This window comes from Crocuta crocuta, unplaced genomic scaffold (genome assembly GCF_008692635.1).
Source record: "Crocuta crocuta isolate KB4526 unplaced genomic scaffold, BGI_CrCroc_1.0 scaffold127, whole genome shotgun sequence".
NCBI classification, from domain to species: domain Eukaryota; kingdom Metazoa; phylum Chordata; class Mammalia; order Carnivora; family Hyaenidae; genus Crocuta; species Crocuta crocuta.
In genome coordinates this window covers 11,513,151-11,526,061 of record NW_027532008.1, presented here as the reverse complement: position 1 = coordinate 11,526,061, position 12,911 = coordinate 11,513,151, and the positions used below count along the sequence as shown (strand labels likewise).

The window sequence follows — 12,911 nt, the reverse complement described above, 5'->3', positions numbered from 1 at the left end:
CCAGTTTTCTGGACTTAGTACAATCGCCTTAGTTTTGTGGGTTTTTCCCGGGGTCGTAAACTGATCTTTCTATAAAAGTTCTACTGTGGTCTTTATTTTTTTTTAATTTTATCTTATTATTATATATATATTTTTACAAATAGTTTATTGTCAAGTTGGTTTCCGTATAACACCCAATGCTCATCCCCACAAGTGCCCTCCTCCATGCCCAACTCCTCGCTCCCCCCCAACACCTATCCGTCTTTCATGGTTTGCCTTATACTGTGGTCTTTAAAGGCCTTTAGGCCTGGAAAGGCCAGAGGTCTGATCCGTTCCTATGCTTAAACGTTAAATTACAGTAAATCCTCTGTATGATTCCTTTGTGCAATATTAGGCGTGTAGCCGTCTAATTTCAGTTCTATTCCTGGTGTCCCGTAACGATCAGCTAGGATATCTTGCAAAAGGTTTCGCAATCTTCTATAAAATAAAGTTGCTTAACGTTACAAGCTAATGATTCTTGAGAGGGATGGGTTTTTGAAGCCGTCACTGCCTCGCTGGGCAGAGAGAAGGGCGGCCCTGTTCTGACACTTTCCCAAGCAGGCGGGGATCTAACTGCCCGGAAACGGCCAGCTCCTGGCCGAAGGGTGAGCAGGGGAAGGAGTCTTGGCTTCTCCTAGGAGGGGCACTGGCAGCCGCTTTGACACGCAGCCCTATCAAAACCAAACCCCTCTCTCTCTTTTCTTCCTCCAGACCGGCGCCTGGGACCCCCGCTCGAGGGGCTGGAGGCCGTCCCTGCCCCCGCACGCGCAGAGCCCCAAGCCTGACTGAGCGCCCGCCCCGCGGTCAGCTCCCCGCACGACTGCGCGCCTGCGCACCGGGACCCGGCGCGCGAGCGTTCCTTCCCGGCCCCGTGTTCCTCCCTCNCGTACGAAGCCGGCGAGGGAGAACCCGCACCAGCGGTCGCCGGCACACCGCCCAGCATGGTCCGGGAAACCAGGCACCTCTGGGTGGGCAACTTACCGGAGAATGTGCGGGAAGAGAAGATCATCGAGCATTTCAAACGGTGAGTGACACGCGGCCCGTGGCCGCGCTCTCTCCTCGGGCGCTGCTGCCCGTCCGGCCCGTTGCCGGCCCCTCCCCGTGCGCGGAACTGCTGAGGGGACCCGGGCCAGGCCCTGGGACGGGTGCGAGGAGCGCGCGGCTGTTTGGTCGCCGCTCGGCCGGGCCGGCGTCGCGGCGTTGGGCCTCAGGCCTCGGCGGAGCGGCCCCGCTGCCGTCCTCTCCTTACCTAGCGAGGAGCAGCTGGCTGTCGCCCGGCCTCCGCGGAGCCGGCGCCCGAAGGGTGCCCGCACTCAGGCCGGGTGGCGGCGGGGTCGCATCCTTGCGCGCCGCCTCCCCGGGACCCTTGCTAGGGGCCCCCCACCCCCCGCCCCGGCGCGGCCAACTCCGGTGTCCCGCAGCAACTCCCGCCTCCCGCCTTGCCGACTGACGGAAATGTCTGACCTACAGAGGGGTTTGTGCGAGAGGAGAGCTTTGACCCAGACAGAAGTCTTGGTAGGTGCTGTAGGTGCATCTCGGAAACGGGGAGACGCTACGAGGTTCTGGGCATCTCTTACCGAGCGTTTACAGACCTAGAAACTAAAGGGAAATGGCAAACGCACGTTTTATTCTTTTTTTCCTTTTTTGCGCGGTTGGCTAGAGAGGATGGTGTCTGAAAATAAGTTGGTGCGCCTAGTTTGGCTTTTTCGCCTTCCTGGCCGCCTTCAGCCGTCTGGGGTCCCCGGGCGAGGAGGATGGTGGGGACCGGGGGCTTTCCAGGGAAGGCCACCTCAGGCAGGACGGAGCCCGAAAGCCTCGGGCTCTGCCTCCGCGGCCGCGCCGGGGGAGCGCCGAGGGGCCGCCTGTGAAAGGGGGAGATTCCCTCCCACCCAGAGTCCTTCGCTCGGTGGCTAGGAAGACGCAGGTCTTTTAAGATTAGAACACGTAGCTTCTTTTTTTAAACTTCCCAGATTATGTTTTGTGTGTGAAATATAGGGGTCGGTGTTATTTCTGATGTATCTTCTACAGTAGCGTCTGAGCGCTTGCTCTCTTTGTGAAATCCGTGTGTACCGTAACGGACAGAGTCCTCGGGATCCAGTACGGAAAGTGACGGCTGGCCTAGGCTTGGTGCAAAATGAGGACTGTAGCAGAGCTGTGATTGTCTTCGAAAATTCCTGGATCTTCCGATATTCAAAACCCTGAAAGATTTTAAGTTTGGTTTACTCTTCATTCCCCTTACTATCTGGGGAGTGAAGGAAATTATGGAGCGCCCTTATTCGTGAGTCACCATGGGAAAAATAGATTGCGTCGCTTGCTCTTGAGCAGCTTGGATAGGGAAATGGAAGCAGAGGCGGCAGCGCTCCACTCTGTCTTTTAAATGGAGGATCATTGATTCTGTTGGTGGTTGCTGTTACTGGGGTATTAAATCTTCACCGCCGGAGCGCGCGTCTGCGCGTGTCCGCGTGTGAAAAGGAGCCGGCAATAGTGAGGCCATTCATAACCTGCTAGAGCTGTCCCAGGCAGGGCTGGGGGAGGCGCGCTTCCAGGGACTCTCCTGGTGTTTACTACGTGGTGCTGAGAAACCAGGCAGGGCAAGGCCGGGAGCAGAAACTCACCTCTGGCCCTCGTGATAAAGGGGAGCGACACCTTGGGCTCAGCTGGGAAGCAGATGGGAAGTTTCTTTCCTTGGCGCTGCTCCACCCATTGCCCCCACCCACAGCCCCAGTAGCTTCAGCGCTTTAGTGGGAAGATCGTTTAGGTGCAGATTATTGGAGTGGAAAAACCACTTAGATGTGGTCACTTTTAACTCCGGGTGGACTTTGTCTGTAGGTCCCTGCCTGGGAAATTCGTCTGTGCCGACGTGCAAACACGTGCATTGCAGCATTCGCTTTGCTCCTCCGTGTTCTGGGCCAGACGTGTCATTTCGTATTATGCACATTCCAGAGACGTTGCATGCCTCCTGCAGGGACTGTGAGACCTCTCAAGATGAGGGGTTAGGGAAAGGAAAGAGGAAATCGTCCAGGGGAGTTTGGGGGAGATTTTTAAGTGGTTGGTGCTGCGGTCCGGCTTGTGTGAATGACTTTCTAAAATGGCGGCCAGGACCCACTTTATGTGGGAATCAGCAGAGCAGATCTCAGAATGCACAGAGGGAGGAGGGGGCGGAGGATGCGAGCTGCCTTCGAAAGCTGAGGTCTGGAGGAACGTTACTGTATTAAAGAGGGCTTAGCCGGCCCGCGGCTCACCACAGCGTTTAAAGGAGTATCTCACCCATTAAAGAGCAAAAGCAGATGCTACTGATAAAAGCAGATTATTTTAAAACTAAGCAGACCTGTGTGCCCACCAGACTCCTTTATTTTAAAAGCGATATTTAAAAACTTTAAACAAATGTACTTAGTTCTTTAAATAGGCATTGCATTCGTACCGGTTTAAAAGAGTAAAGGTTTATAGAGAAAAATTTCCCCTTTACCCCTGACCTCGGGATTCCCAGTTCCCATCCTCCCACTTCCCAGTGACAGGTAATCTCCATTTCTGGTTTCTTGTTTATTCTTAAACATGTACAAGAAGTGCTTTTGCTTCTCCAGCTGTGGAGCCAAATGGACACTGTTTGGAGGAATTCAAAGCCTTTTATCCCTATTGTAGAAAATGTTTTGTAGAACGTGTGATTGCTACCGGGAGGAAAATGAAATTTGAGGGATAAAAAGATGGTTGTACCAGAATGATAGCTCTTCAAGAAAATTTAAGGATATTCGCTTCTGGTGTTTTCTAAAAATCGAAATGCGAGAAACGCTGTAATACTTTTTACCAGCTTTTACTGGTTTCCCTAGCTAATTACAACATTAGCTAATAAGTGTTTTACAGGATTAAGAAGTGTATACTGGGAATACATTATATAAAATGTTTTCAAAATGATTATTCTTGTAACAGTAATTAGGCTTTTGTAGTAAATGGTTTTGGGGGTTTTTGTGTGTGTGGGTGTTTTTTTGTTTTTTGTTTTTTTTTTTAGGATTAAGACAGTTAAGTGAGCCAGCAGAATTGGGGTACTTTGGGGGGGGGCTGGGGTCAAAATAAAATCTTTTCTTCTAATTATTTACATTTCGATCTGTGTTTTTGGTGAAAAATAGATTGAGGTAAGGATGGTGATCTGGCTTTTTTATCTTCCGTACTAAAGAATGACCAAATCTTTAAAATGCAATCAGAGCATTTTCAAAATTTGGCTTTATCTTCTTTCAGTAAGAATACATTTGTTGTGTTCATTATCTTTACAGCTTTTAATATGCTGGTTGAAAAAAATTAAATGAAGACTATTTCTGAATCAGATTTTAGTTAACAAAGATCTATTGCTGGGACTGAATTTGCACAATAGAGAAAGTCCTTTCCTTTGTATGTTAGCTGGGTGGAAGGGGGAAGGGAGGAGTTACACAACAATTGGTTGCTGTCTTTTAGTGTAAGAGAGAGAGGTGTATGCAAAGATGATTCCCTGAATTAGAATGAGCAAACAAATAGAGCCCTTTAAAGAATATAAATTTCTCTATGTCTTATTTGCAGGTTAGAGAAGTAAATCGCATATTCAGGTTCTTTCCATCTCCAGTTACTGAGAATATGTTAAAGATTGTGCAGATACAGAGCAGGGTAGTAACTTATGTAAAAATTTTGTCAAAGAATGAGACCTATTTAAAAAGTATTTTCGTTCTGCTTATTTCAAATGTCTTCTTACAGTGGTTTTCTGAGTTTAAATATCTGGAATGTATGTTGTGTGTTACATGTATTTGGATATCTTTACTTTTGAGACACAATAAAAATAGAGTGAAAGAGTTTCCATTTCTTTAGTATTCTATAACTAAATATATTTTTAGACTTAAAACAAATTTGACTCACCCTAGCCTTACATCACTGCTACGTCATTTCTTTTTTAGAGCCTAGCCAGTTTCTATGTAGACATCTCTGATTTTGAATGCTATAATTTTGATAATCTATTTTCATGATGGGCGTTTGTACATTTTAAAAATAAAAAAAAAATCAGTTATCTTGAGAAATAGCATTAAAAATTAATATAGAATGCTTGAAATGTTTTTTTATTTCCTGAGTAGACTGTCTCTGGCAGATTGGAGGACAACAAGGCTCAGTGCCTGGAAGAATGGTGGTGGTTGGCTTGTGTAGGGGCACCTTTTCCAGCTGCCTTTCCTGTACTTTTGATTGCTCAGGCTTCGTATTGTTTGGTATATGCTCATGAAGAGATTGCAGGCTTGGTTAATGAGACAATTTTAATCTTGTGAGCACTCATGCTTTGGGAAAATTTATATAGAAGTTATAAAGATAGTGGTAATGTGAAAGTTTTTCCAGATAGTCTTTGAAAGTTTGAAATTTTGCTTAAATTAAAAAAAGATGTTTGCATCTTTCACTAGTTTGTGGAAACTAGTATATCCAATTGGAGATGGTGTATTTCTCTGTTACTTTTAAAAATTTAGCATTTGAGATGTAGTTAGTCCACAGCATTTAGAGTAAGCATTGTAGGCTGCAATACCTTCATTATACGTATTTATTAGAATTGGGCTCCTCAATTTCCTTATTGGGTGATTTGAAATAAAGGTTCAAGCCTTTGAAACCGACATATATTAATTAGCCTGCTGAACAAGGAGATAAAACAAAGTATATTTTTCTATAGTTAAATTTCTAACCTTCACTACTTTCTTTATTTTTACTTATTATTATTTGCCTTAGAGCCATTCATGTTGTGAGCGAAAATAGCATACTCTGTTGTGGAAACCAGTTAGAATGTTTAATTATTTTATTAGAAACCATATAATTTTTGTGTACTATCGAATTGGTTTTCAATGTGTGGAAATGTGCTTTGCCACGAAAAGATGATCTCGGTTTCATTCTAAAGTATTATAACATTCAGGTTTTTCCCCCCTTCATATGTCTGTGTCTGCTAAGTTGAAAATTGTGAACATCTAAAAAAAAAACCCCACAAAGAAATATCTTTATACAATACTAACTTAAATTTAGTGAATTCTTGGATAAGGAGTTCCTGTTGGGTATAGAGATGAATTGAAATTGAGCACAGTTAAAGATTTTTATTATAGGAGTGCCTGGGTGGCTCTGTTGGTTAAGCATCTGACTTCAGTTCAGGTCATGATCTCGCAGGTCCGTGGGTTTGAGCCCTGAGTCCGGCTCTGCTGACAGCTCAGAGCCTGAGGCCTGCTTCAGAATCTGTGTCTCCCTGTGTCTTTCTGCCCCACCCCCACTTGTGCATGCTGCGCGCGCGGGCGCACACACTCTCTTTCTCTCAAAAATAAACATTAAAAAAATATTTTTTATTATATAAGGAATTGTTCTGGTTCTTAGAGTTAAGAAAAGTTTGTGGGAACATTTAAATGGGAAATACTTACATTGCTTATCCTATTGTTTGTTTTGGGTGCTAGATTTTTAGTTCAACATTAACCTGTAGAGTTAAATATAGGTCTTTGTGTCTATGTATTAAATGCAGGGTTTGGGTTACTTGAGAGTTTTGACAAATGGAATGAAGATTTTCTTATTATAACTTGTATTGACTTTTACATTCCTATCATGTTTACACACGGTGTATGTACTTTTATCTATAATACATTTATAGTTTCTTAAAACTGATTTTTTTAACCTTCCCCTCATTTTATTCATTTTGGAAACCAGAATATTTTAAACATTTTTTTCTTCTTAAAAACATTTTGTATTTTACAAAATGACATTTGGTATATAGTGATTTGTTCCTTTTGTAAATCATTAAATTAGTAGGTAGTAAATGTTTTTGTCTCAAGCATTAATTTTTATTCAAGCATTAAAAAAATTCATTTTTGAGAGAGGGAGGGAGAGTCAGAGCACAAGCCGGTCAGAGAGAGAGGGAGACACAAAAACTAAGGCAGGCTCCAGGCTCTGAGCTGTCAGCACAGAGCCTGATGCGGGGTTCGAACCCGTGAACCATGAGATCATGACCTGAACTGAAGCCTGAGGCTTAATCAGCTAAGCCACCCAGGTGCCCCAAGCATAAATTCCTTCTTGATGTTTATTTTTGAAAGAGAAAGTGCAAGTGGGGGAGGGGCATAGAGAGAGGGAGACACAGAATCCCTAGCAGGCTCTAGACTCTTGAGCTGTCAGCATAGAGCCCCATGTGGGGTTCAGACCTACAAACCGTGAGGTCGTGAACTGAACCAAAGTCGGATGCAGAACCAGCTGAGCCATCCAGGCGCCCCCAAGCATTAATTTTTAAAAATTATGCACGTTTTCTGGAGTAAAGGCTCTTTTGTATTCAAGATTACTTAAAAGTCACCTTGGATTTAAAGGAAAGATTTTTTTTTTGTAAGTTTATCACTTTATTATGTCAAAAGGATATTAGAGTTTTTGATGAAAACTAGTACCATCTTCGCCAGAGTTTAGGAGGAGGTACTTAAACTTGGATAAGAATATAACTTTATTTTAATTAACTTCTTATGAATTTAATGTTTCCTTCAAGAAACTAGTATCATGGGATTATCAACATGGTAGTATGAATAGTACCTGTGATTTCACTAACGCAAATCAAATGTGTTTTCATATTTCACCTTACATTTGTTGCAGAAGATTCTTTTTCACTTCCCCATTTCTGTGTTTGTGAATCATTTATGCTCATCACAATTTGGAAACTAAAGTAGCTAATAGACCTGCTGCTAGATACTTTAATGCATTAGTAAAGATGCACGTACATTACTAATTTATAGCGTAAAAATTTTACTTTGGAGAATTTTGAACATATACAAAAATAGTAAATGAATCCCACATACTCCTCATTCAGTCCCAACAACCATGAGTCGTGGCCTACCTATCCTGCCTTATGAAGAGATATAAAGCAAAGGAGGGGATGGAGAGTCATGGGGGTGGGGGGAAAGAAGTAAGGCCTCTTTGAAAAGATGGCGTTTGATACATCAGAATGAAGGCCTGTCCACACTTAGATCCAATTCTTTCCTACCAGTGTTATTTTTCTTCTTTTGTAATTTATTTTGAAATAGTTCATCAATGGTACAAAGAATTCTCACATCCCTTTCACCCAAATTCCCTGATTGTCAGCATTTTGAGACATTTACTCCATTAACCTCTCTCTCTTTTTATAAATGTTTGTTTATTTTTGAGAGCGAGCATGAGCAGGGGAGTGTCACAGAGGGGGCAGAGGATCAGAATCTGTCTGCATAGAGCATGAGCCCTGGTATCATGACCTGAGCTGAAGTCAGATGCTTACCCGACTAAGCCACTTACGTGCGCCAGTCTTACCTTGGTATTCATGTGCCTCCTAGTCTTACATAGCATAGATCTTTCATTCTGCAGAATGACCCTCTACCTGAGTCTAGCCAGCATCCCCTCCTGACCAGATCATGTCATGCATTTTTGGCAGGAATGCCACAGAAATGATTCTGTGCCTTTTTCATAGTAATCTATAAGGAGACAAACAATATGGATCCATCCCACCACTGGGGATATTATTTGAACTTTGCTCATCTAGTCAAATTAATGTCTTTACTATTCTCCCTTTATATTTGATTAGCATTTTATGGGGAGATAGTTCACTGTTATAGAGACAGTCTCCCTTTCGTTATCAAGCCTATAGCCACTAGCATTAGTATCTAATGATAACTCTTGCCTATATTACGTACTGCTGTGATTTCTTCTATATTTAGTCTCCTGTAGACACAGACTTTCCGTGTGTGTGTAATACTCATGCTTTCAATTTTTTTCAATTGAGTTTTGTCCAGGGTTTATTTGATACCCAAATTGTTCTAGATTTGGCCAGTGCGAGCTTCTTCAAACAGGCTACTGTGTCCTTCTGATATCTCCCCATCATTTATTAAACATTTATTTCAGGCACAACAAAGGCTTATCATGTACTTTCCTTGCCTCAGTCCTGTAATCAGCCATTTCTCCAAGAAGTCCTGGTTCTTTTTAGTGTAGGATGGTATTTAGAAACCAAAATCTGGATGCTGAATTTACCCTTGGCTACAGAGCTAAGATGATGTGTTGTGTGTATGTATCTGTATCTGTGTATATATATGTTTTCATATGTATACCATATCTGAACCTCAAGGTCAGATTGTTAAAAATGTTCACATGCTCCAGTACACAAGGCTTCTTTCTAACCTTCCACTTCCAAGTTTTTCTTTCTTTCTTTTTTAAATGTTTGTTTAATTTTGAGAGAGGCAGAATGTTAGCAGGGCAAGAGCAGAGAGGGAGGGAGACAAAGAGTCCAAAGCAGGTTCCAAGCTGCCAGCACAGAGCCCGATGTGGGGCTCGGATTCACAAACCGCAAGATTATGACCTGAGCAGAAGACCCGATGGAGCCACCCAGGCACCCTGTAAATTTTTTCTACTCTCAAAATATTTACTTATTTGCCCAATTATGTTTCCAGTGTAGCTCATATCCAGACACCACCTCTAGGCACATTTCTTTGGAAAACCAACATTTGGGGATGAGGGACAAGGAAAGAAGAAAGGTAGGACTGAAAGTGGCTTGAATGTTTTTGTCCTTAATTTTTTCTGTCATAGGAGACAACTTGTGGATGAACAAATATACCTGCCTCTAGTTTAAAGCCGATATAGAGCTATCCCACTCTTAAAAATTTTAGCTTTGGTTCTAGTTCTACCACTGACTTTGTGACATGAGGTTAATCACTGGATCAGTCTGAGCTTTATTATATGTTAGGTCACATAGAAGAGTAGATAGGGAGAAAGGAGCTTGTTAGGAATAATATTAGGAGTTATCATTGCTTCATTTATTAATTTTGTCCAGTTACTCACTTTGTGTGGTATCTCGGCAGAATTTTGCCCTGGCCCTACCTTCCCCCAAACCTCATGGACTTGAACATTTTTTTAAAAAATTGAATTATAATTGATGTATTATTTGAAACTAATTATGCTATATAACATAATGATTCGATACTTATATATACTTAAATATGGCCACCACATTAAGTCTAGTTAACACTTGTCAGCAAAACAAAAAAAATTTTTTTCTTCTGATGAGGACTCTTTATTTTGAAGATTTTATTTTATTTTTCTTAAAGTGTTTATTTGAGGGGAGGGAGTGGGGCAGAGACAGCGAGTGAGACAGAGGATCCCAAGCAGGGATTAGCACAGAACCTGGCACAGGGCTTGAATCCCAAGTAGCACAGAGCCTGGCACGGGGCTCAAACTCAAAACCTGTGAGATCATGACCTGAGCCAAAATCAAGAGTCTCTTGCTTAACTGAGTCTTGATACATCCCCATGACTTTTTCTAACTAGGAGTTTGTACCTTTTCACCTCCTTTCACTCAATTAACCTGTCTGCCCATTCCCTCTACCCCCCACTCTATTCTCTGTATCTATGAGCTTCTGGTTTTTACGTTGTTTTTAAGATTCTGCGTGTAAATAATATCATAATGTTATTTCTCTTTCACTGACTTAGTTCACTTAGTATAATCCCCTCAATGTCCATCCACATTGTCTCAGATAGCAAGTTTCCCTCTTTTTATGGCTGTATAGTACTCCATGGTGTATATATGCACTCTCTCTCTTCTTTATCTGTTCTTTAGTCCATGAATACTTAGGTTGTTTCCATGTGTTGGCTGTTATAAATTAGATTGCATTTGGGGTGCCTGGGTGGCTCAGTCGGTTAAGAGTCCAACTTGAGCGCAGGTCATGATCTCATGGTCCCTGGGCTCGAGCCCTGCATCAGTCTCTCTGCTGACAGCTCAGCCCCTGGAGCCTGNCAGGCTCTGAGCTAGCTGTCAGCAAAGAGCCTGATGTGGGGCTCGAACCCACGAGTTCATGACCTGAGCCGAAGTTGGATGCTTAACCGACGGAGCCACCCAGGCGCCCTGACTGGAGCCTGTCTCAGATTCTGTGTCTCCCTCCCCCTCCGCCCCTCCCCAGCTCGTGCTCTGTCTCTCTCTGTCTCAAAAATTAATAAATGTTAAAAAAAATTTTTTTAAGTAATAAATTATGTTGCAGTGAAAATGGGGATGCACATATTTTTTCAAATTTGTGTTTTCATTTTCTTTGGATAAATACGCAGAAGTGGAATTGCTGGATCATGCGGTAGTTCTATTTTTAATGTTTTGAAGAACCTTAATACCATTGTCTATAGTGGCTGCAGTCAGCTTTATTTTTCTCCTCCCTCTTTATACTCTTGGTCCTCATCCAGGGGTTCCTCAATTAGTTAAGACCCTTATTCTTTGGCACAAGGGAATGGTGGAGTTTGTTTTATTTTGAAGTAGATTCCAGACGTCTTAGCCATAAACATTTCAGTATTTATATCTTAGAAGGTAAGGAATGTATGACGATCTCTATTCCTATTTCAAATACCCAGTCAGTATTCACGTTTGTAATTGTTTTAAGAATTTTTTTTTTTAACTCTGGTTCTATGTAAGGTACACAAATTATAATTAGCGATATGTAATTTTAAAAAATTTTGCTGAAAAAACTTAAAGGGGAAGGGGCACCTGGCTGGCTGAGTTGGTGGAGCATGTGACTCCTGATCTCAGGGCTGTGAGTTCAAGCCCCACACTGAGTGTAGAGAGTACCTAAATAAATAAACTTTAAAACGTTTTATTGAGGGGGCACCTAGGTGGCTCAGTCAGTTGAGTATCTGACTCTTGATTTTGGCTCAGGTCATGATCCCAGGATCATAGGATCAAGCCTTGGGTCTGGCTCCATGGAGCCTACTCAGGATTCTCTCTCTTCCTCTGCTGTTCTCCCCTGCTTGTGCTTGCCCTCTCTCTCTCAAATTAAGAGAAAATTTTTATTAAAAAATGCTCTTTATGAAAACAATTTTACTTAATGTTTACTTTTGACAGAGAGAGGTAGAGTGTAAGCAGGGGAGGAGCAGAGAGAGAGGGAGACCCAGAATCAAAAGCAGGTTCCAGGCTCTGAGCTGTCAGCATAGAGCCCCATGCAGGGTTTGAACCCAGGAGCCGTGAGATCATTATGAGCTGAAGTTAGATGCTCAACCGACTGAGCTACCCAGGCACGGTTTAATTTATAGTAAAATGTACCTATTTTAAATGTAGAGCTTGTAAAATTTTGAGAATCGTAGGTATTGTTTGTAACAACCACCACCACTGTAGTCATGATACCACAGTTTATTTCCTTATTTTTCTTAAGTTTATTTGGGGGGGGGTGCAGAGAGAGAGGGAGATAGAATCCCAAGCAGGCTCTGTGCTATCAGTGCAGACCCTGACATGGGGCTCGAACCCATGAACTGTGAGAATATGACCTAAGCCAAAATCAAGAGTCTCATGCTTAAGTAACTGAGCCACCCAGCTACCCAGCTGTACCCAGCTACAGTTCAGTTTTTTTTTATTTTAGAGAGAGAACACGAGTGGGGGAGAGGATGGGGTGGGAGGAGGTGAGGAGGAGAGAATCCCAAGCAGGGTCCATGCTCAGTGCAGAGCCCGACTTGAGACTCAGTTCTACGGCCCTGGGATCATGACCTGAGCCAAAATCAAGGGACGCCTGGGTGGCTCAGTTGGTTAGGCACCTGACTCTTGATTTCAGCTCAGGTCATGATCTTGCAGTTTGTGGGTTTGGTCCCCGCATTCAGCTCTGTGGTGAATGCAGAGCCTGCTTGGGATCTGTGTCCCTCTCTCTGCCACCTCCCCCCCCAATAAATAAATAAACATTTTAAAAAAGATTTAGAGAATTTAAAAAAAAAGAGTCAAAATCAAGAGTTGGATGATCAACTGAGTGAATCACCCATGTGCCCCTAATCTGTGGGTTCAGTTTTTTTTTAAATACTATTTATTTTTTGAGAGAGAACATGCGCAAAAGCAGGGGAGAAGGCAGAGAGGGAGAGAGAATCCAAAGCAGGCTTCAAGCTGTCAGCACAGAACTCAACATGGGGCTCGAACTAACCAAC

General features: G+C 42.9%; 1 protein-coding gene across 1 annotated transcript in view; it reads left to right on the top strand.

Annotated features, from left to right (window-relative positions):
- Positions 1-907: 907 nt before the first annotated feature.
- SPEN (spen family transcriptional repressor) overlaps positions 908-12,911 on the top strand; it is a 92,275-nt gene continuing 80,271 nt past the window's right edge. Inside the window, exon 1 of the mRNA XM_077775482.1 lies at positions 908-1,042. Coding sequence (XP_077631608.1) covers positions 960-1,042 — 83 coding nt within the window. The 5' untranslated portion in view covers positions 908-959. The remainder of the gene's footprint in view (positions 1,043-12,911) is intronic.